This window comes from Leptodactylus fuscus, chromosome 1 (assembly GCF_031893055.1).
Source record: "Leptodactylus fuscus isolate aLepFus1 chromosome 1, aLepFus1.hap2, whole genome shotgun sequence".
NCBI classification, from domain to species: Eukaryota; Metazoa; Chordata; class Amphibia; order Anura; family Leptodactylidae; genus Leptodactylus; species Leptodactylus fuscus.
The window spans coordinates 202,281,700-202,304,534 of NC_134265.1; the positions used below are offsets into that span (position 1 = coordinate 202,281,700).

The window sequence follows — 22,835 nt, forward strand, 5'->3', positions numbered from 1 at the left end:
CACGAGTGTAAAACTGGGTAATTCTTATAGGGCCATTACATAAACAAAAAATGAAATATATCCCTGTGAAGCCGGGTCCTCCTGCTAGTATACAGTAATAGCAGGATGAGTAGCAAATGGTGGCCAAAGACATTATTTTAATTCATATCATTATCTTTGTTAAAGAAACATTGCATAAAAGATGTCTAAGATAAGAGTACAATTGACTTATTTTTACATTGCATAATGGGTGAGTGCCATAAATACCCAGATTGTGTGATGGTAATAGCAGCTTCATAGTGATGATTGCTATGGGTGTCATATACCTAGAGGTTGACTAGGATGGCAGTGTAATAAACAGAAATACTAAATTATTGGATGAGTCGGTAAAGGTCAAAGTCACTAGGCTATCGTTGACATTACACTTTATCCATTATATATGTTCTATCTTAAAGGTAACAGACATTTTACTGATCTGGTAAAATGTAGACATCATCTTCTTCTTTGCTCTTGCTTTTCATAAAACTGGGTTGTGAGTAATTGTAATAAATTCCTTGGGTATTGGTGTAAATTGGTTGGTCACCCTCATTAATATCACTTTCCAGATATATGTCTTCTTCTGCTGCATGTTTGCTGCTGGTGAAACAAAGAAGACAATGTTAAAGTTGGTTATGACTGTATGCAAACCATATCTATATTAGATAGCATAGTAACATAGTAGATGAGGTTGGATTAAAGCACAGGTTCATCAAGTTCAACCTATAATCCTACAGTTTTAGAAGGCTGATGCCAATTGCCCTAATGCAGGGGTAACAATTCCTTCTCGACTTCAAATTTGGCAGTCAGTTTAAAAACCCTGGATCATCTTGTCTCTATCAAGAATCTAAAACCTGTAACCTATAATATATTTTTCCATTCAAGTATAGTATCCAAGCCTTTTCTGAATGCGCACAATAAATACACCATCACCATATCCTGTGGCAGTGAATAGGCATATAGGATGCCCCCTTTTGCTATATGCCTCTGATCTTCCTTTTGCATCTTTTTACTAACCTGAATAACCCCAAATTTGTAAGTCTGTCTTTGTACTCCAATCCACCCATTTTCCTGGTTTTCTCGGTTGCCTTCTTTGCACTCTCTCTAGTTCAGCTATGTTTTTCTTGTACACTGGGCCCAAAATTGTAAAAAATAGTCTATGTGTGGCTCTAGTAGTGATTAGTATAGAGGGACCACTATCTTGATGTCACGAATATTTATGCATCCCATAATTTTACTGTCCACCTAAATCCCTAAGTCTTTTTTATTGGAAGTCTAACCCAGTAATTTATTACTAAGTACATAATCATACATTTTATTTCTTCAATCAAAATCCGTAACCTTACATTTGTCAACATTAAACTTCATTTATTAGATCTGCCTTTATATTTGTTTAATGCCATATCACTACCTTCTTGTTTTAGTACTTTAAACGCTTTGTTCAATCACTCATTGCTCATTGGTTTTCTATGATTTCTAATATGCTTATTTCTCTAAAGTAGACAAATGTATCACAGTTAACCCCAACTTCTGCAATTGGTTAAACTGCTGCATCATTATTTTTTTAATTCATTACTAGCCCCTCCCCATCTCTCTAGCCTAACATTAGCATTATCTGCAGTAACACACTGCAGGGACTATTAACCCCTTTTTGACATCCGCTGTACTAGTACGGCGCATGCTGGGTGTTTAACTATGGCGGCCGCCATAGCCGCCGAGCGTCTACTGTTCTACACAGTAGACAACCAGCACTAATGCCTTCAGTCGGTGCCTGCACCAATCAGAGGCATTAACCCCTCCGGTGCCTCGGTCAAAGCTGACCAAGGCGCCATTTTCCCGCTGGCGCATGGGTGCCGCCATTTTGCCGGTGATCGCCAGCACCTGGAGCATGCTCCAGGGCCAACGTCCCATTGGCATGACATTGTAAAGGCTCCCCGGCCTGTCTGTAGTCACTTTCTCTTGCAGGCTGTTCTATGCAGCCTGCAAAAGAAATAATTTTTTTTGCAATGCATGGCAATGCATTATCATTGTAATGCATTGTATTAGTGATCAGACCCCCAGAGTTGAAGACCCCTATAGGGGGTCTAATAAATGCAAAAAAAAGAAAAATTAAAAAGAAGTTAAAAATTTTTTAAAAAAATTAAAAAGTAAAAGTATTAAAAATTCAAATCACCTCCCTAGAACACATATAAAAGTAGTTAAATACTGTGAAACACATACATGTTAGGTATCCCTGTGTCTGAAAACGCCCGCTCTACAAATCTATAAAAATATTTTTCCTGTACGGTAAACGCCGTAGTGGGAAAAAAAGTCAAAAGTGCCAAACCGCCATTTTTTCACTGTTTTGCCTCTGATAAAAATTTTAATAAAAAATGATCAAAGCAAAAGCAATTCCCCAAAATCCTATAACTAAAAAGTACACCCGGCCCCGCAAAAAAAGACGCCCTATACATCACCGTACACAGAAGTATAAAAAAGTTACAGCTGTCAGAATATGAGGACTTTAAGAAAAAAAAAAATTGGCACAGTTTTGGATTTTTGTTAAGGGGTTAAAATGTAAATAAAACCATATAAATTTGGAATCCCCAGAATCGTACCGATACATAGAATACAGGTGACAAGTCATTTTGGTTGCACAGTGAACACCATAAAAATGAATCCCATAAGAAAATCGCAGAAATGCACTTTTTCTTCAAATCCCCCCATTCTGAGTATTTTTTTTACAGCTTCCCAGCACATTATACAGAATAATTAATGGTGGCATCATGAAGAAGAATTTTCCCTGCATAGAATAAGACTAGAGATGAGCGAACGGCGTTCTATCGAATAGGTATTCGATCGAATATCAGGCTATTCGATATATTCAATTCCAATCGAATACCACGCGGCAAACGCAGTAAAAATTCGTATCCCCTCCCACCTTCCCTGGCGCTTTTTATGCAGGGGAGGTGGGACAGGAACTATGACAACGTAGGCATTGAAAAAAAATTGGAAAAAGTCATTGGCTGCGGAAATCAGGTGACCTTGGATTTATAGGAATAGTCACCGCAATCTTCGTCTCATTTGCAGTGAGAGATAGGGACAGAGATCTGCTGAGGGCTAGAGAGGGATTAGATTCTGCTAGGCAGGAAATCTGAAGAACAACAACAGCTCTTTTCAGAGCTATACTGCAGAGAGAGGAGTCGATAGACGCTCAATCCAGATATCCATGGTGTGTACCCCCAAACGCCAAAGTGGGATACACAGCAATTGTCAGGCTATATACGCTCAACCCAGCTTTCCACGGTGTGTACACCTAAAACCTAACTGGGATACACAGCAATTCAGTCAGGCTATATACGCTGAATCCAGCTATTCATGTTGTGTACCCCCAAAACCTAACTGGCATACACAGCAATTGTCAGGCTATATACGCTCAACCCCGCTTTCCACGGTGTGTACCCCCAAAAACCTAACTGGGATACACAGCAATTGTCAGGCTATACACGCTCAACCCAGCTTTCCACGGTGTGTACCCCCAAAACCTAAGTGGGATACACAGCAATTCAAACAGGCTATATACGCTCAATCCAGCTTTCAACGGTGTGTACCCCCAAAACCTAAGTGGGATACACAGCAATTAAATCAGGCTATATACGCTCAATCCAGTTTTTAACGGTGTGTACCCCCCAAAACCTAAGTGGAATACACAGCAATTAAGTCAGGCTGTATACGCTCAATCCAGCTATCCACGGTGTGTACCCCCAAACACCTAAGTGATATACAGAAAATCTGTGTATAGTATATATGTGCTGAATCCAGCTTTCCTGGTTGTGTAAAACACGTGGCTATCTTGGTCATGCTCCCTACGTGACAATCAGTCCAAGTACAGTTACACCACTCCCCACATTCTCTATATAGTGTACAGTGCAAAGGGTCAAAACGGCTGATCCCTTATCTTTGCCATTTTTTGTCCATTACTTAACATAAGGTATAAATTCAAGCACTTTATGGCTATCTTATATTGCTATCGGACCCTGGCCTGATGTGTCAAAATTATACAGGTGCACTGCTCTAAACCAGCTTACAAAATTAACTGATCCTACAAGTCATTCTATGTAACACAACCTTACATAATAACACCAGGCACGGAGCATGTCCTACAATAAACTAAATGAAATCCCTTTACATATACATACTGTACATTTGACAGCTCTCAAGGATAACTGCGGGGCGTACTTGAACCCTCTCGCCAAACTCACCCAAACCTCAGCTGGGGGAAGCCTCCACTCACCCCAAGAGCCACAGGTCCAACTTCTACACCCTATACGTGTGAGGCGCAGAGGGATCGGAGAGGACAGGGCTGTGGTTGGCCAGGTACTCACGTGCCTATACTTTTCCCTCCTGATGACACTAGGCCCCTCAGTGGCGGTAGTGTGGACCAGATGGCAGTTGTTAGCCTCATGGAGCAAATCTCCTCTCTGCCGCCCGCGAGGGTTTACGGAAACATTTCCATCAAATTCTGCACCAGTTGCTTGTGGCAATCATTTTTGAGATTTTTTTCCTCTCCCCTACCAGAACAAAGGACGAGATTTTTTACTTATAACGGGGGTCGAGGATTGCAAAAATCCAGTATTGTTTGCTCTCCATGATGTGAACTATGCCTTTGTCTCTTGAAAAGCAACCCAACATGAAGTCAGCCATGTGTGCCAGTATGTTACTTGGCATGACTTCGCTGCCCCCAACTGTAACTCCATTTCCTCCATTTTACACTCCCCTTCACACCATCCATGCTGAAGCAATGGGATGCACTGAACTTCACCCTCAAGCCTCGTGTGGGACAGTGACATGAAATGCCACTTCATCCCCCTCGTCTTCCTCCGTCAGCCAACGGTGCGAAGATGACAGGAGTGTGCTCTGAATGTTTTCAGCCTAGCAGAGGCTACTTCTCACTTATGAAAATGGCCGCACTTTCACCAGTATATCAGGCACAATGGTGTAGGTTTCAAAAAACCTTTGCACCAACAAGTTAAAAACGTGGGCCATGTGTGGCATCCCTAACCTCAGGGGAAGTGTGTTTTCTGTCGGCCAATCTGATGAGCTTCAGCACGACCTGCTGACGTCTCCACACCCCAGTGCTGAAGCACTTACAGGTCGCAGGTGTGATCGAGGTTGCAGCGGAGGAGTAGGCTTTCAGAGAACCCCTGCCATGAATTTTGGGCTAGGAGAGGAGATAGGCCACCCCAGTTTGCACCCCGGGCCCAGCCTCCACTACATTCACCCGACCTGTCATTACAGAGAAGCAGCATCCCTGACTGCAAGCGCTTGTCCATGCATCGGTGGTCAAGTCGACCTTGCAGCAAAGTGCGGAACTCTGGGCCCGACCGATGTTATTGGACACGTGCAGGCGCAAAGCGGGGACGGCACACCAAGAGAAGTAGTAACTAGAGATGAGCGAACACTAAAATGTTCGAGGTTCGAAATTCGATTCGAACAGCCGCTCAATGTTCGTGTGTTCGAACGGGTTTCGAACCCCATTATAGTCTATGGGGAACAGATACTCGTTAAGGGGGAAACCCAAATCCGTGTCTGGAGGGTCACCAAGTCCACTATGACAACCCAGGAAATGATGCCAACACCTCTGGAATGACACTGGGACAGCAGGGGAAGCATGTCTGGGGGCATCTAACACACCAAAGACCCTCTATTACCCCAACATCACAGCCTAACAACTACACACTTTACACACTCAATACCACCTCTCTGACAGTAGGAAAACACCTTGAAACATGTGTATTTGGCACTTGCAGTGAGGAGAGCTTGTCACTAGCAGTGAATTTGGCCCTTGTAGTAAGTTGAGGTTGGCACCAACATTTGTTTTGAAAATCAGGGTGGATTGAGCCTCTAACCAGCAGAGTTTGGGCAAATTCATGGTGGAGGGAGCGTCTAAAAACCCCAGTTTGGACCAATTCATGGTGGAGGGAGCCTCTAAAAAACCCAGTTTGGACCAATTCATGCTGGAGGGAGCCTCTAAAAAACCCAGTTTGGACCAATTCATGGTGGAGGGAGCCTCTAAACAGCCCAGTTTGGACCAATTCATGGTGGAGGGAGCCTCTAAACAGCCCAGTTTGGGCAAATTCATGGTGGAGGGAGCCTCTAACCAGCCCAGTTTGGGCAAATTCATGGTGGAGGGAGCCTCTAAAAACCCCCGTTTGGACCAATTCATGGTGGAGGGAGCCTCTAAACAGCCCAGTTTGGGCAAATTCATGGTGGAGGGAGCCTCTAAACAGCCCAGTTTGGACCAATTAATGGTGGAGGGAGCCTCTAACCAGCCCAGTTTGGACCAATTCATGGTGGAGGGAGCCTCTAAAAACCCCAGTTTGGACCAATTCATGGTGGAGGGAGCCTCTAAAAACCCCAGTTTGGACCAATTCATAGTGGAGGGAGCCTCTAAAAACCCCAGTTTGGACCAATTCATGGTGGAGGGAGCCTCTAAACAGCCCAGTTTGGACCAATTCATGGTGGAGGGAGCCTCTAAACAGCCCAGTTTGGGCAAATTCATGGTGGAGGGAGCCTCTAACCAGCCCAGTTTGGGCAAATTCATGGTGGAGGGAGCCTCTAAAAACCCCCGTTTGGACCAATTCATGGTGGAGGGAGCCTCTAAACAGCCCAGTTTGGGCAAATTCATGGTGGAGGGAGCCTCTAACCAGCCCAGTTTGGACCAATTCATGGTGGAGAGAGCCTCTAAAAACCCCAGTTTGGACCAATTCATGGTGGAGGGAGCCTCTAAAAACCCCAGTTTGGACCAATTCATGGTGGAGGGAGCCTCTAAAAACCCCAGTTTGGACCAATTCATGCTGGAGGGAGCCTCTAAACAGCCCAGTTTGGGCAAATTCATGGTGGAGGGAGCCTCTAAAAACCCCAGTTTGGACCAATTCATGGTGGAGGGAGCCTCTAAAAACCCCAATTTGGACCAATTCATGGTGGAGGGAGCCTCTAAACAGCCCAGTTTGGGCAAATTCATGGTGGAGGGAGCCTCTAAAAACCCCAGTTTGGACCAATTCATGGTGGAGGGAGCCTCTAAAAAACCCAGTTTGGACCAATTCATGGTGGAGGGAGCCTCTAAACAGCCCAGTTTGGGCAAATTCATGGTGGAGGGAGCCTCTAAAAACCCCAGTTTGGACCAATTCATGGTGGAGGGAGCCTCTAAAAACCCCAGTTTGGACCAATTCATGGTGGAGGGAGCCTCTAAAAACCCCAGTTTGGACCAATTCATGTTGGAGGGAGCCTCTAAAAAACCCAGTTTGGACCAATTCATGGTGGAGGGAGCCTCTAACCAGCCCAGTTTGGACCAATTCATGGTGGAGGGAGCCTCTAAAAACCCCAGTTTGGACCAATTCATGGTGGAGGGAGCCTCTAAAAACCCCAGTTTGGACCAATTCATGGTGGAGGGAGCCTCTAAAAACCCCAGTTTGGACCAATTCATGGTGGAGGGAGCCTCTAAAAAACCCAGTTTGGACCAATTCATGGTGGAGGGAGCCTCTAAACAGCCCAGTTTGGACCAATTCATGGTGGAGGGAGCCTCTAAACAGCCCAGTTTGGGCAAATTCATGGTGGAGGGAGCCTCTAACCTGCCCAGTTTGGACCAATTCATGGTGGAGGGAGCCTCTAAAAACCCCAGTTTGGACCAATTCATGGTGGAGGGAGCCTCTAAAAACCCCAGTTTGGACCAATTCATGGTGGAGGGAGCCTCTAAAAACCCCAGTTTGGACCAATTCATGCTGGAGGGAGCCTCTAAACAGCCCAGTTTGGGCAAATTCATGGTGGAGGGAGCCTCTAAAAACCCCAGTTTGGACCAATTCATGGTGGAGGGAGCCTCTAAAAACCCCAATTTGGACCAATTCATGGTGGAGGGAGCCTCTAAACAGCCCAGTTTGGGCAAATTCATGGTGGAGGGAGCCTCTAAAAACCCCAGTTTGGACCAATTCATGGTGGAGGGAGCCTCTAAAAACCCCAGTTTGGACCAATTCATGGTGGAGGGAGCCTCTAAAAAACCCAGTTTGGACCAATTCATGGTGGAGGGAGCCTCTAAACAGCTCAGTTTGGACCAATTCATGGTGGAGGGAGCCTCTAACCAGCCCAGTTTGGACCAATTCATGGTGGAGGGAGCCTCTAAAAACCCCAGTTTGGACCAATTCATGGTGGAGGGAGCCTCTAAAAACCCCAGTTTGGACCAATTCATGGTGGAGGGAGCCTCTAAAAAACCCAGTTTGGACCAATTCATGGTGGAGGGAGCCTCTAACCAGCCCAGTTTGGACCAATTCATGGTGGAGGGAGCCTCTAAAAACCCCAGTTTGGACCAATTCATGGTGGAGGGAGCCTCTAAAAAACCCAGTTTGGACCAATTCATGGTGGAGGGAGCCTCTAAAAACCCCAGTTTGGACCAATTCATGGTGGAGGGAGCCTCTAAAAACCCCAGTTTGGACCAATTCATGGTGGAGGGAGCCTCTAAACAGCCCAGTTTGGGCAAATTCATGGTGGAGGGAGCCTCTAACCAGCAGAGTTGTGGGAAAGCAGGGTGGAGGGAGCCTCTAACCAGCAGAGTTGGTGGAAATCAGGGTGGAGGGAGCCTCTAACCAGCAGAGTTGGGGGAAATCATGTTGGAGGGAGCCTAGTATTAGCAGAATTGTGCAACGCTTATGGTGGATGAGTATGAGGATGCGGAGGAATTGGAGAGGTTGAGTACAGACATGGAGTTTCATGTTGGGGTGCTTTACACAGGTGGGCACAAAAATGAAGGCTCTATCCAGTGGTGGTTCATTTTTATCAAAGTGAGCCGGTCGGCACTCTCAGCTGACAGACGGGTGCGCTTGTCAGTGATGATGCCACCGGCTGCACTGAACACCCTCTCAGATAGGACGCTGGCGGCAGGACAGGACAGCACCTCCAAGGCATATAGGGCAAGTTCAAGCCACAGGTCCAACTTCGACACCCAATACGTGTAGGGCGCAGAGGGGTCGGAGAGGACAGGACTGTGGTCGGAAAGGTATTCCCGCAACATGCGCCTATACTTCTCACGCCTGGTGACACTAGGACCCTCCGTGGCGGCACTTTGGCGAGGGGGTGCCATCAAGGTGTCCCAGACCTTAGACAGTGTGCCCCTCGTTTGTGTGGACCGGTGAGAACTTGGTTGCCTACTGGAGGAACTGCCCTCCCTGCCGCCAACGTCACATGCTGGAAACATCTCCATCATATTCTGCACCAATTGCCTGTGGCAAGCATTGATGCGATTGGCCCTCCCCTCTACCGGAATAAAAGACGAGATGTTGTTTTTATACCGGGGGTCAAGGATAGCAAAGATCCAGTACTGGTTGTCCTCCATGATTTTGACAATAAACTTGTCGGTTGTAAAGCACCCCAACATGAACTCAGCCATGTCTGCCACAGTGTTAGTTGGCATGACTCCTCTGGCCCCACCGGAAAGTTCAATCTCCATTTCCTCCTCATCCTCCATGTCTACCCATCCGCGCTGCAACAATGGGACGATTCGAAGTTGCCCGGAAGCCTCCTGTATCACCATCACATCATCGGACAACTCTTCTTCCTCCTCCTCCTCCTCCTCCTCCTCCTCCTCCATTAAACGCAGTGAAGCGGACAGATGTGTGGACCTACTCTCCAGCTGTGACGGATCGGATGCTATCCCTAACTCCTCTGTGTGATCTGAGTTATCCCTGATGTCAATCAGGGATTCTCTCAGAACACACAAGAGCGGGATTGTAAGGCTCACCATCGCATCCTCAGAGCTCACCCTCCTTGTGGACTCCTCAAAGACCCGTAGGATGTCACAAAGGTCTCTCATCCATGGCCACTCATGGATGTGAAACTGAGGCAGCTGACTTTGTGGCACCCTAGGGTTTTGTAGCTGGTATTCCATCAAAGGTCTCTGCTGCTCAACCACTCTATTCAACATCTGAAACGTTGAGTTCCAGCGTGTGGGGACGTCGCACAAAAGTCGGTGTTGTGGCACATGCAGGCGTTGCTGGAGAGATTTTAAGCTAGCAGCGGCTACTGTCGACTTGCGAAAGTGGGCGCACATGCACCGCACTTTCACCAGTAGCTCTGGAACATTGGGGTAGCTCTTTAGGAAACGTTGCACCACTAGGTTGAAGACGTGGGCCAGGCATGGAACATGTTGGAGTCCGGCAAGCTCCAGAGCTGCTACCAGGTTCTGGCCATTATCACAAACGACCATGCCTGGGCCCAGGTGCAGCGGCTCAAACCATATTGCCGTCTCATCGAGGAGGGCATCCCTCACCTCGGAGGCAGTGTGCTGTCTGTCCCCCAAGCTGATCAGCTTCAGCACAGCCTGCTGACGTCTACCAACGCCAGTGCTGCAATGTTTCCAACTCGTAGCTGGGGTCAATCTAACAGCGGAGGAGGAGGCGGTGGCGGAGGAGGAGGCGGTGGCGGAGGAGGAGGCGGTAGAGGAGGAGGAGGAGGGGGGTGTTCTTCTCGTGTCCCTGCCAGGAATGTTAGGCGGGGAGACGAGGTACACCGGGCCAGTTTGGGAAGCAGTCCCAGCCTCAACTACATTCACCCAGTGTGCCGTCAGTGAAATGTAGCGTCCCTGTCCGCATGCACTTGTCCACGCGTCGGTGGTCAAGTGGACCTTTGTGCAAAGCGCGGAACTAAGGGCCCGCCTGATGTTGAGTGACACGTGCTGGTGCAAGGCGGGGACGGCACACCGGGAGAAGTAGTGACGGCTAGGGACGGCATAGCGAGGTGCCGCAGTTGCCATCAGGTCCAGGAAGGCGGGAGTTTCAACAAGCCGGAACGCCAACATCTCCTGGGCCAGCAGTTTAGCGATGTTGGTGTTCAAGGCTTGCGCGTGTGGGTGGTTAGCAGTGTATTTCTGCCGCCGCTCCAATGTCTGAGAGATGGTGGGTTGTTGTAAAGAAGCGCCTGATGGTGCCTTTGATGGTGCAGGAGAAGGAGATAAGACAGGAACAGGGGAGGATGAGGGAGAAGTCAACAAAGTGGCGGAGGCAGATGAAGTGGTGTCCTGGCTCGTCCTCTGGAGTGCATCGCCAGCACAGTCAGCAGTGGCAGTGGCAGAGGCAGTGGCAGAGGCAGTGGCAGTGGCGTGAACGGCAGGCGGCCTTTGTCCTGCCGTTGCTGCCTGCCACTGATTCCAGTGCTTGGATTCCAAATGACGGCGCATTGAAGTGGTGGACAGGTTGCTCTTCTCAGAGCCCCTAATCAATTTCGAGAGGCAAATTGTGCAGACAACACTATATCTGTCCTCGGCGCATTCCTTGAAAAAACTCCACACCTTCGAGAAACGTGCCCTCGAGGTGGGAGTTTTTCGGGGCTGGGTACGAACTGGAACATCTTGGGAGATTCCGGGTGTGGCCTGGCTTCGCCTAAGCTGCTGACCTCTGCCTCTGCCTCTAGCTACCCTTTTTGGTGCTGCACTTACCTCAACATCCACACTACTTTCCCCGCTTGACATCCCCCCTGTCCAGGTCGGGTCAGTGTCCTCATCATCCACCACTTCCTCTTCCAACTCCTGTCTCATCTCCTCCTCCCGCACAATGCGCCGGTCAACTGGATGCCCTGACGGCAACTGCGTCACATCATCGTCGATGAGGGTGGGTTGCTGGTCATCCACCACCAAATCGAACGGAGATGGAGGAGACTCTAGTGTTTGAGCATCTGGACACAGATGCTCCTCTGTTAGGTTCGTGGAATCGTGACGTGGAGAGGCAGGTTGAGGGACAATGAAAGGAGCGGAGAACAGCTCTGGGGAGCAGGGACAGTTGGGGTTATTGTTCTGTGAAGCTTGGGAATTTTGGGAGGAAGGAGGACAAGACTGTTGGGTAATAGGAGGAGAGGAGGCAGAGTCTGACTGGCTGCTGGACAATGTGCTGTAAGCGTTCTCTGACAGCCATTGCAAGACCTGTTCCTGGTTCTCGGGCCTACTAAGGTTTGTACCCTGCAGTTTAGTTAATGTGGCAAGCAACCCTGGCACTGTGGAGTGGCGCAATGCTTGATGCCCCACAGGAGTAGGCACGGGACGCCCTGTGGCTTCACTGCTACCTTGCTCCCCAGAACCATTCCCCCGACCTCGCCCACGGCCTCGTCCACGTCCCTTTCCAGGAGCCTTGCGCATTTTGAATTCCCAGTTAGAAATTGGCACCATATACCAGTAGCAAAAATTGTGGGTGCACGTAACCCCAATATATTCTTTGAATTCCCAGTCAGACAATGGCACTATATACCAGTAGCAAGAAATGAGGGTATTTATAACCCCAATATATTCTTTGAATTACCAGTCAGAAACTGGCACTATATGGCAGTAGCAAGAAATGAGGGTATTTGTAACCCCAATATATTCTTTGAATTCCCAGTCAGACAATGGCACTGTATACCAGTAGTAAAAATTGTGGGTGCACGTAACCCCAATATATTCTTTGAATTACCAGTCAGAAACTGGCACTATATGGCAGTAGCAAGAAATGAGGGTATTTGTAACCCCAATATATTCTTTGAATTCCCAGTCAGAAACTGGCACTGTATACCAGTAGTAAAAATTGTGGGTGCACGTAACCCCAATATATTCTTTGAATTCCCAGTCAGACAATGGCACTATATACCAGTAGCAAGAAATGAGGGTATTTATAACCCCAATATATTCTTTGAATTCCCAGTCAGACAATGGCACTGTATACCAGTAGTAAAAATTGTGGGTGCACGTAACCCCAATATATTCTTTGAATTCCCAGTCAGAAACTGGCACTATATGGCAGTAGCAAGAAATGAGGGTATTTATAACCCCAATATATTCTTTGAATTCCCAGTCAGACAATGGCACTGTATACCAGTAGTAAAAATTGTGGGTGCACGTAACCCCAATATATTCTTTGAATTACCAGTCAGAAACTGGCACTATATGGCAGTAGCAAGAAATGAGGGTATTTGTAACCCCAATATATTCTTTGAATTCCCAGTCAGACAATGGCACTGTATACCAGTAGTAAAAATTGTGGGTGCACGTAACCCCAATATATTCTTTGAATTACCAGTCAGAAACTGGCACTATATGGCAGTAGCAAGAAATGAGGGTATTTGTAACCCCAATATATTCTTTGAATTCCCAGTCAGAAACTGGCACTGTATACCAGTAGTAAAAATTGTGGGTGCACGTAACCCCAATATATTCTTTGAATTCCCAGTCAGACAATGGCACTATATACCAGTAGCAAGAAATGAGGGTATTTATAACCCCAATATATTCTTTGAATTCCCAGTCAGACAATGGCACTGTATACCAGTAGTAAAAATTGTGGGTGCACGTAACCCCAATATATTCTTTGAATTCCCAGTCAGAAACTGGCACTATATGGCAGTAGCAAGAAATGAGGGTATTTATAACCCCAATATATTCTTTGAATTCCCAGTCAGACAATGGCACTGTATACCAGTAGTAAAAATTGTGGGTGCACGTAACCCCAATATATTCTTTGAATTACCAGTCAGAAACTGGCACTATATGGCAGTAGCAAGAAATGAGGGTATTTGTAACCCCAATATATTCTTTGAATTCCCAGTCAGAAACTGGCACTGTATACCAGTAGTAAAAATTGTGGGTGCACGTAACCCCAATATATTCTTTGAATTCCCAGTCAGACAATGGCACTATATGGCAGTAGCAAAAATAGTGGGTGTATATAGCCCCAATTCTATTGCTAGGGGACTTGCAGGGTATTTCTGGGGTGAAGGTGGGGGGGCACACCGTTGGAACGGGTATCGGGGGTATATATCGGGTATACGGGAATACACTGACAGTGTATTCCATTCAGGATCCTGGGAAAGCTGGGTTGCGGCGATTGAGCCCGTCAGTGCCACGTTACACTGACAAGCTTCTCCCTGGAATTTAGCTCTTACAAGAGCTGTTGTGGTTGTCTTCTCCTTCCTATCCTAGCCTGTCCCTGCCTACCCAGAATCTAAGCCCTAGCTAGCTGGACGGAAACCTCCGTCCTCGGTGAATTGCAAGCTCAGAATGACGCGAACCTGGGCGGCGCTGTTCTTTTAAATTAGAGGTCACATGTTTTCGGCAGCCAATGGGTTTTGCCTACTTTTCTCAACGTCACCGGTGTCGTAGTTCCTGTCCCACCTACCCTGCGCTGTTATTGGAGCAAAAAAGGCGCCAGGGAAGGTGGGAGGGGAATCGAGTAATGGCGCACTTTACCACGCGGTGTTCGATTCGATTCGAACATGCCGAACAGCCTAATATCCGATCGAACATGAGTTCGATAGAACACTGTTCACTCATCTCTAGTAGTAACGGCTAGGCCCAGCATAGGGAGTTGCCACAGCTGCCATCAGGTGACGGAAGGCCTGAGTATCCAGAAGCATAAATGCCAACATCTCCAGGACCAGCAGTTTTTAGATGAGGCTGTTGAAGGCTTGGGCATGTGGGTGGCTTGCGCTGTACTTCTGCCTGCAATGAAACGCCTGGGAGATGGGGAGTGGCTGGGAAGAGGCGCATGATGGTGCAGGCAAAAAGGGCAGATGAGGGTGAACTCCCCAAAGTGTCAGAGACAGATGTGTAGGTGTCCAGGCTGGTGGTCTGGACGGCACTGTAAACATTGGAAGAGGCAGTGTTGGCAACGCTGGGCAACGATTGTCCTGCGTTTGCTGTCTCCCACTGAGCCCAGTGCTTGCCTTCAAAATGACGGCGCATGGCTGAGGTGGTCAGGTTGCTTTTCTGTGAGCCCCTATTTAGTTTATAGTTGCACAGTGTGTAAAAAGAACTCAGTTTGTCCTCCACGCATGCATTGAAAAATCTCCACACCATCGAGGGAGGTTGCCAACATGGGCGAGTTTTGGCTGAGTGGCTAGTACACGTAAAATCTTTGGCCTTGCTGCCTCTGGCCTGGCTTCTGTGAAGCAGCTGTCCTATGCCTCTGGACATGCCTCTGCCTCTAGCCACCTTTTTTGCTGCTGCGCTTTCCTCCACATCTACACGGCTTTCCCCACTAGACATCACCCCTGTCCATGTCGGGTCGGTGGCCCTGTCGTCCATCAACTCATCTTCCAATTGCTCACTCTTCTCTTACTGTAAACCGCACATAACTACAGCTTGCCCTGATGGCAACTGTGTCTCATCATCATCAATGAGGCCGAGAAGCGCCGGTTGCGGGTCCACAACCACAAAATTGGCAGGAAATGGCGGATGCTCCAGTATTTGGGCATCGGGACACACAAAGTCGTCTGGTAGCTCCTGGGATTCGGAAAGTGGTTCAACAGAGGGAGAGACAGTAAAAGAACTCGAAAAGAGATCCTGGGAGGGGGCAAAGGTGGGATGACTCTGTTGGGAAGTTTGGGAATGTTGGGAGGAAGGAGGGACAGACTCTTGGGTATGAACACAACTGCAGGTAGTGGCTGACTGGCTGGTGGAAAAGCAGCTGGAAGCATTATCCGCTAGCCATTGTAACACCTGTTCCTGGTGCTCGGGCCTGGTCTGCGTTGTACCCTGCACCCTGCTTAACGCAGCTGTCATATCAGGAATTGTGATGAGCGCATGCTAATGTTTCTTTCGGTTTAAAGTTATGTTTCTGTCCATATTAATGTAGAGGAAAGAAGGTTTCCAATTATTTATCCACTTTCATAGAATTTCTAGTGAGTTTGTAAAGTGTCCAGTGGAAAGGATGGGATAGGATTTCACATAAGTCTACCATCCATGGGCACTCATGGTGCAGAAACTGAGGGAGCTGACTTTGATGAACTCTTGGGTTTTGGAGATGGAACTCCATCAAAGATCTCTGCTGCTCACACACCCTGCTCAACATATGGTATCTAGGGTTTCAGCGTTGCTGGAGTGTATTGAGGCTAGCAGCAGCTACTGTACACTTGCCAAAGTGGGCGCACAAGCGTCGCACTTCACCAGTAGCTTGAGAACATTGTGGTACATTTTTAAAGACAGTTGCACCAATAAGTTAAAACGTGGGCCAGGCATGGACCATGTTGGAGGCTGCCAAGCTCCAGAGATGCTACCAGGTTCCGGCCATTATCACACACAATAAAATGCCTGGGCCCAGGTGCAGCAGCGAAAACCCACATTGCCGTCTCATCCAGGATGGCATCCCTCACCTAGGAGGCAGTGTGCTGTCTGTCCCTCAAGCTGATGAGCTTCAGAACGGCCTGCTGACGTCTCCCCACGCCAGTGTTGCAGCGTTTCCAGCTTGTAGCTGGGGTAAATTTAACGGCGGCGGAGGAGGAGGTGGAGGAAGGTGGTGTTTCAGCACTCCTGACAGGAATATTGGGCGGGGAGACAAGGCAGGCCACCACAGTTTGCGACCCGGTCCCAGCCTCAACTACATTCAGCCAGTGTGCCGTGATTGAGATGTAGCGTCCCTGGCCGCATGCACTTGTCCATGCGTTGGTGGTCAAGTGGAACTTTGTGCAAAGCACAGAACTTAGGGCCCGCCTGATGTTACGGGACACGTGCTGGTACAAGGCTCAACTCACCCCAAGAGCCAAAAACACTGCTGGTGCAAGGCTCAACTAACCCCACGGGCCAAAAACACTGCTGGTGGAAGGCTGAACTAACTTAAAGGGCCTAAAACTCTGCTGGTAAAAGGCTGAAGTCACCTCAAGGGCCTCAATCTCTGCTAGCTGGTAGCTCAGCTTAAGGGCCTCTAACTTAATTTGGAAGGGCTCACGTTAAGGGCCAGAAAAGTGAATTTTTGAAGGCCTTACCACATCACACCACGCACATACATACACAATGACAGTTAAGGGTGGGTACTGTTGGATTTCCCATTGCCTATTCCATCTGTGGTTGTCATGGGCAACGTGATTTAAAGGGGTGCTTGGTAATGTTTCTTTAGCTTAAAATTTGGGTTTCCGTCCATCCAATTGGGGAAGAAAGAAGGTTTCCAGGTATTTTTCCACTTTGATAGTGGTATTTTTTTGAGTGTGGAAAGTGTGTAGTTGATAGGCTGTGATGGTGGGGTAAAACTGTGACTTGGGCTTGTTAGATGCCCCCAGACATGCTTCCCCTGCTGTCCCAGTTGCATTGCAGAGGTGTTGTCATCATTTTCTGAGGTGTCATAGTGGACTTGGTGACCCTTCTGAGTCGAATTTGGGTTTCCCCTGAAACGAACGTTTTTTCCCCATAGACTATAATGGGGTTCAATATTCGATCAAATAGTCGAATATTGAGGGGCTATTCGAAACGAATATCGAATATTGAATATTTTACTGTTCGATCATCTCTAATTAAGACCTCATATGGCTCTGAGAGCGGAGAAATAAAAAAGTTATGGGGTTTGGAAGGGGGAAAGTCAAAAATGAAAAACGAAAATCAAAAAATACCATCGGCGGGAAGGGGTTAAAGGATTATTTTATGTTATCTTATCTGATAAAAAAAACCACAATAAACAAATCCTACCTGTAACTGCTAGCTTGATGCCCCTTTTCTGAATAGCCATAGGATTTAGCTTCAGTAGTCTGTAAGTGACCGACAAAAACATTCTCATAATCTTGTCTCGGGCCGGGGTTTGAAGCTGTTGCAGTACCTTCCATAGTTGTTGATATGTAACGTTGTGAATGAGCAGGTGACTTGTCTGCCGCTTCCTTGTTCTGTAAATTTGCTGAACTTCTGATCCTCTTCCACATATACAAAGCCACAACTCCAACAATCAAAACTAGCACCACTATTGGTAAAACAATGTAGAGGGCCAAATATTGTTTGCCACAGTTTTCTTCATAGATGTTCTTCAATCTGGACTGCACTGATACTTGTTTGCACTCTTCAGAAAGTTCTGAATCATTAAAATGTGCCATGATGTTGCTAACCAGCTCACATTTGCAGTCTTGAGTCAGGTTGCCAAAAATCTTATGGAAAACATCCTTATTGCTTGTATTTCCTGAGATTACATTTGAGCAGTTGTCTAATTTTGGCCGAAAGTCTAATGTTTCACACTGTTGAGGTGCTCCATTGGTGTAAGCATTGTTGTGCAGAAAGATCACCAGCATTATAACTAGCCACATCTTCTTTTCTGGAAGACAGAAACATTGGTCTTCATTATTAACTAACAACTAACATATGAAAGTAGGTTGGACATGATACCTCTTCCACTAACTACTTAGACTGAGTTCAGATGGGTTTTTTTGGTTAGCATTTTGATGCGGAGTCAAAATCCTGCTAAAAAAACCCGGACTCCCATTGAAATCAACGGGAGCCGATCATTTCCTTTTTCCACAAGCGGTTTGTTCCCGTTTGCGGAAAAAAGAAGCGACATGCCCTCTCTTCAGGCGGATTCCGCTTCGCAACAACTCCCTCCCGACTAGACTCATTCATTGGAGCCTAATCTGGAGCGGAGTGCTGTGACTGGATGCCGATGCACTGCATCCAGGTGCGGCTAGCCGTTTTTTTAGTCTGGAATATGAGGTGGCCTCTGTGTCAAATTCCAGACCAAAAAACCCTGTCTGAACTGAGCCTTACATCAGCGATTTTTCCAGGGCTGCCCCTAGTCTAAAAAGGTTGGGAAACAATGGCTTAAACCAATGCATCCACAGTTTGCTTGATCCAAGATAGTTTTAGGCCCAATGTTGTGGAAAAGCAGCTTTTTTTCATTGCAGATTTTGTTGCGGTTCTTTGAGCCAAAGTCAGGTGTGAATTGAGCACTCTCATTTCTTTGACTTTGGCTCAAAAAGCCAGAACAAAAAAAGCTGTTTTATCCTGAACATGAGCATTAGCCTCAAACTTAGTAGATATATATATATATATATATATATATATATATATATATATATATATGCTATTTTTTAATTAATAATGCATTTTAAGTACAGCATGGCAATCATACCTGTCTTTACATACTGCCCACTCTTTAAGTTTTTGCCCATATTTGCAATGTAGTAAACATAGTAAGCATGTAAATGTATTAAATGCATGTAAGTGTAGCTGTGAGTTAATGTTTTTCATTTGTAAATGAATAGCTTAGATGAATATAACAAATTTTGTCTTATATCTTAGCAGAGAAAAAGGTTTATATCTCCTGTTACCCAGCGCCGCATCTCCCATGAGGCGACCTGAAGCGACCGCTTCAGGCGGTGCTATGCCAGGGCCTCAGGAGGGCAGCATTTTTGCTGACCTAAGCCAGTCCAGGACAAGCTGTCCTGGACTGGCTTAGCATCACCGTGTCTGCAGCCCGACACGGGAAGCGAGCGGTGTATTGGGGCGGCCCTACTGGACGCAGCGCTGCTCCTGTGGCCGCCCCTCACACTCAAGCAGAGAGCAGGTCCTCTCCCTGCTTGCGAACGGAGCTCGCTCCGTTTGGCCACACCCCCTTTCCACTCGACCACACCCCCTTTCCGCTCGTCTCCGCCCCTTCAGCTCCGCCCCTCCTCGGGGGGGGCTTTCTGACGCCACTTCAGGCGGCAGAAAGCCCAGGTTCACCCCTGCTGTTACCAGCTCCGCTCTTGCCTTCAAAGCTACTGAATTCATTGACAGATCGGTCTTCATGGAAGACAGGCTGCTGTTTATAGAATATTATAGAGAAAAGAGGAATGAATACGAAGCTGAGAGAACAGACATATTGTGGCAGATTACAGTAACAAATATGTATCACCAGTACTGAGAAGACCTATTGGATTTACATGAAATTCTTAGGGTATGTTCACAAAAAAATTTTTGCAGGCTGAAAAAATCTGCTTCAGGAACTCGAAAATTTATTTTGATGCATTTTTTTTTACATGATGCAGTTTTTGTTGTGTTTTTCGTCTCATTTTTTTTGCTCAGCACACTGTATGGATCTGGAAACTTCCATTTAAAAAAAGCATCAAAAACAGGGGCATTGATTTCAATGGGTTTTTTAAGGCGGAAGAAAAAAACTGTAACTGACTCCCATTAAAATTAATGACAGGCATTTTTTGAGGCTGATTCTGCCTGGTTCAGGTTTCGGACAACTTTTGATTTCTGGCAATATTTGTGCCATATATATATATATATTTTCTAATATACTATATTAACAAATTTTGGATCAATTCTGTGAAATTCAATCTTTTTTCACTCTTTCCCTTACTTCTATATTGAAAGTTGTTCTTGCCTCTCACTAAATGTTACTGTGCACGGAAGAAAAGGCTGTGTGATATGTAGAGAATGAGGGTGGGGGAGGGTCACTTCAGGCAGTTTTATCTCGAACATTATAAAACATACAATCCTGTTTTTTGTGTCATATGAAAGAGGAGAAATTCTCACTGGTTGAAAACACAGGCAAGACTAGGATTTTAATATGCAGCTGTATAATAAATATGATATAAAAATCTCAATTCAGACTGTGTTTTCAACCAGTGATATCTCTGAAAATAGTTGTTCCTTGAAACCTGAAATTTTGGGGGTTCACATCACTCAAACTATTATTATACTCAGAGACCTAGGGCAGCTGACAAACATAAAAAACTATTTTATTTACCTCTCCTGGGCTGACACGTATCCCTGCTGTCTTTGGCCCTCTTCAAAAATGCCATGAACCTGGGTTACACAGCGTCATTATCATGACGGCAACCTGACACAAGTGATGTCTGTGACATCATTGAAGAGGCCTGAAATCAGCAGGGAGTAGCACCGGAGTGAAGAAGAGGTAAGTAACATTGCTTTTTAAGTTTTCTCCCCTTGGGCTCCGATCATTATACTCCGGGGTCTGAAACCCCAGAGTATAATAATAACAGTTTTGGTTTGGACTTATCTGATTCAAACGAAACCATCAGGTGATCCTCGCAAGACAAATCTCACGGGGTTCTCCTTGCTATGCCGATTCCCACTCCTGGCCACAGTCCATTTCACTTCTACTTCAGCCCTCCAAGGGGCTCTATGCATCGTATACCATCATGTTCAGCGTCAGCGACGTACGTGATATGCGGTGCACAGGGCCCTCTGGAGGGCTGAAGTGGAAGCAAAGGCAGCTATGGCCAGAAACAGGGATTGGTAAGTAACATTAGTACATAACGGTCTATTTAAAAAAAAATAAAAAATTAGTAGCTGCAGTCAGCTCCTACTTGGCCACTTGCACAAGTGTGCCGGGTGCTGACACCAGCCCTGCTCTCAATATAGATGGGGATGTAATGTTCTGGTGTGCCAGTTGGGTCAGGACGCTGCTTGACTGATTGCTCAATTCATAAACTCTATGCATATTAAAAACTGATATCTGCCGCTTTCTCTAGCAAATCATGCAGGTACTGTCACCCTAAGTGAAGCTGCTGAGATTGTGATTCATCCCTGGATTTGCAATATAGGCAGTCTCACAGGAGGCAAATCTGTTAACCAATTTGGCTTCCTTGAGGATTCTCTCTCTCTCTCTCTCTCTCTCTCTCTCTCTCTCTCTCTCTCTATATATATATATATATATTAGTTTAAAGACTTGAGTCTTTAAATATGCTTTAGTGGTTTCCCATAAAACTTAAGGTGTTGGATCCCTAGATAATCTTTCAATTGATCAAGTATACGGACATGAGGGACTGTAAGCTTCAGCAAAAATAGGTGGATACACGAGCTTTGGGGGGCTCCAGAACCTGTACATTCACCAATTTCCACTAGTATAGGTGAGTGGTATGAAACTACTTTGAACAAGTATGAGATATCTGTCACCAGAAAACAGGCCCTAGTATTACCCAAAGCATAGTCAATTCTGGATCTGTTTGCTGAGTGGCAAGAGAAAACCCTTGGAGTTTCTCAAATGCCACAAGTCTTGCCAACCCAGCTCCAGTACAATGCGAGATATCATTAAACCTATCCAACTAGCTATCAAGGACTTTATTAAAGTCACCCACACATATCAACGTAACATTAACGAACATAGTGGTAAATTGAGAGAAAGTAAGTAGAACATACAAATCTAATGCTGGTGGCATATACAGGTTTAGAATAATATATATTTCTAGTCTATTCAAGCCTGAACAAATACATCAATCCCTTGGGGCCTTAGCCGTGAGCCCAGGTCTCTTGCAAAGTCCTTAGCGGGGTTGTCCAGGATAAAATTATATTGCTATCATAAGCTAAACACCCCCCTCCCCCACCTTGTCTACCTTCCAACTTAGTTTACCAAAAATGTAAGTTCACCTAAATTGCCAGGGCGTCATGAAATTTTCAGATTTTCCGGTGACATTCTGTTCCCCGTTTCTGGATACGGAACATGAAATATACTAATTCCCCCCACCCCAACCCATCATACTTACCTGTCTTAGTCTCCAGATATTTTGGGCATGGGAAATCTCGGCCACAAAATAACGCGGCGTATACGATCCAGGCTCCCTTTGAAATCAATGGGAGCTTTTACAGCGCTCAAAGTCTCACACGCCACATATGTGCCACATCACGTGGCACGTTACTCCGTGTGAATGGACCCTTAATGTTGATTGATGATTGTGGCTTACATCCAAGGAAAACCCAAAAATCATTATCTCAGAAAATTAAAATAATTAATCCAAAACAGCTGCAAAGTCTTCCTAAGCATTTAAAAAAGGTCCCTTAGTCTGGTTCAGTAGGCAACACAATCAAGGGGGAGACTGCTGACATGACAGATGTCCAGCAGGTAGCCATTGACACACTCCACAAGGAGGGTACGCCACAAAAGGTTTTTGCTAAAGAAGCTGGATGTACAGAGTGCTGTATCAAAGCATATTAATGGAAAGTTGAGTGGAAGGAAAAAGTGTGGTAGAAAAATGTGCACAAGCAACCGGGATAACCGCAGCCTTGATAGGATTGTTAAAAAAAGGCCATTCAAAATTTTGGGTGAGATTCACAGGATTGGACTTCTGCTGGAGTCAGTGCT

The 22,835-nt window shown here is 46.3% G+C and overlaps 1 protein-coding gene across 1 annotated transcript; it reads right to left on the reverse strand.

The window, feature by feature from the left end:
* Positions 1 to 251: 251 nt before the first annotated feature.
* On the reverse strand, positions 252 to 20,884 carry LOC142189620 (uncharacterized). The gene is made up of 5 exons (XM_075262226.1): positions 20,801 to 20,884; positions 20,481 to 20,539; positions 19,478 to 19,587; positions 17,453 to 18,062; positions 252 to 615 (listed from the first exon to the last, which is right to left on the reverse strand). Exons 1-5 carry the CDS (start codon positions 20,882 to 20,884, stop codon positions 447 to 449), a joined length of 1,032 nt encoding a protein of 343 aa, XP_075118327.1. The 3' UTR covers positions 252 to 446.
* Between the last annotated feature and the right edge of the window lie 1,951 nt (positions 20,885 to 22,835).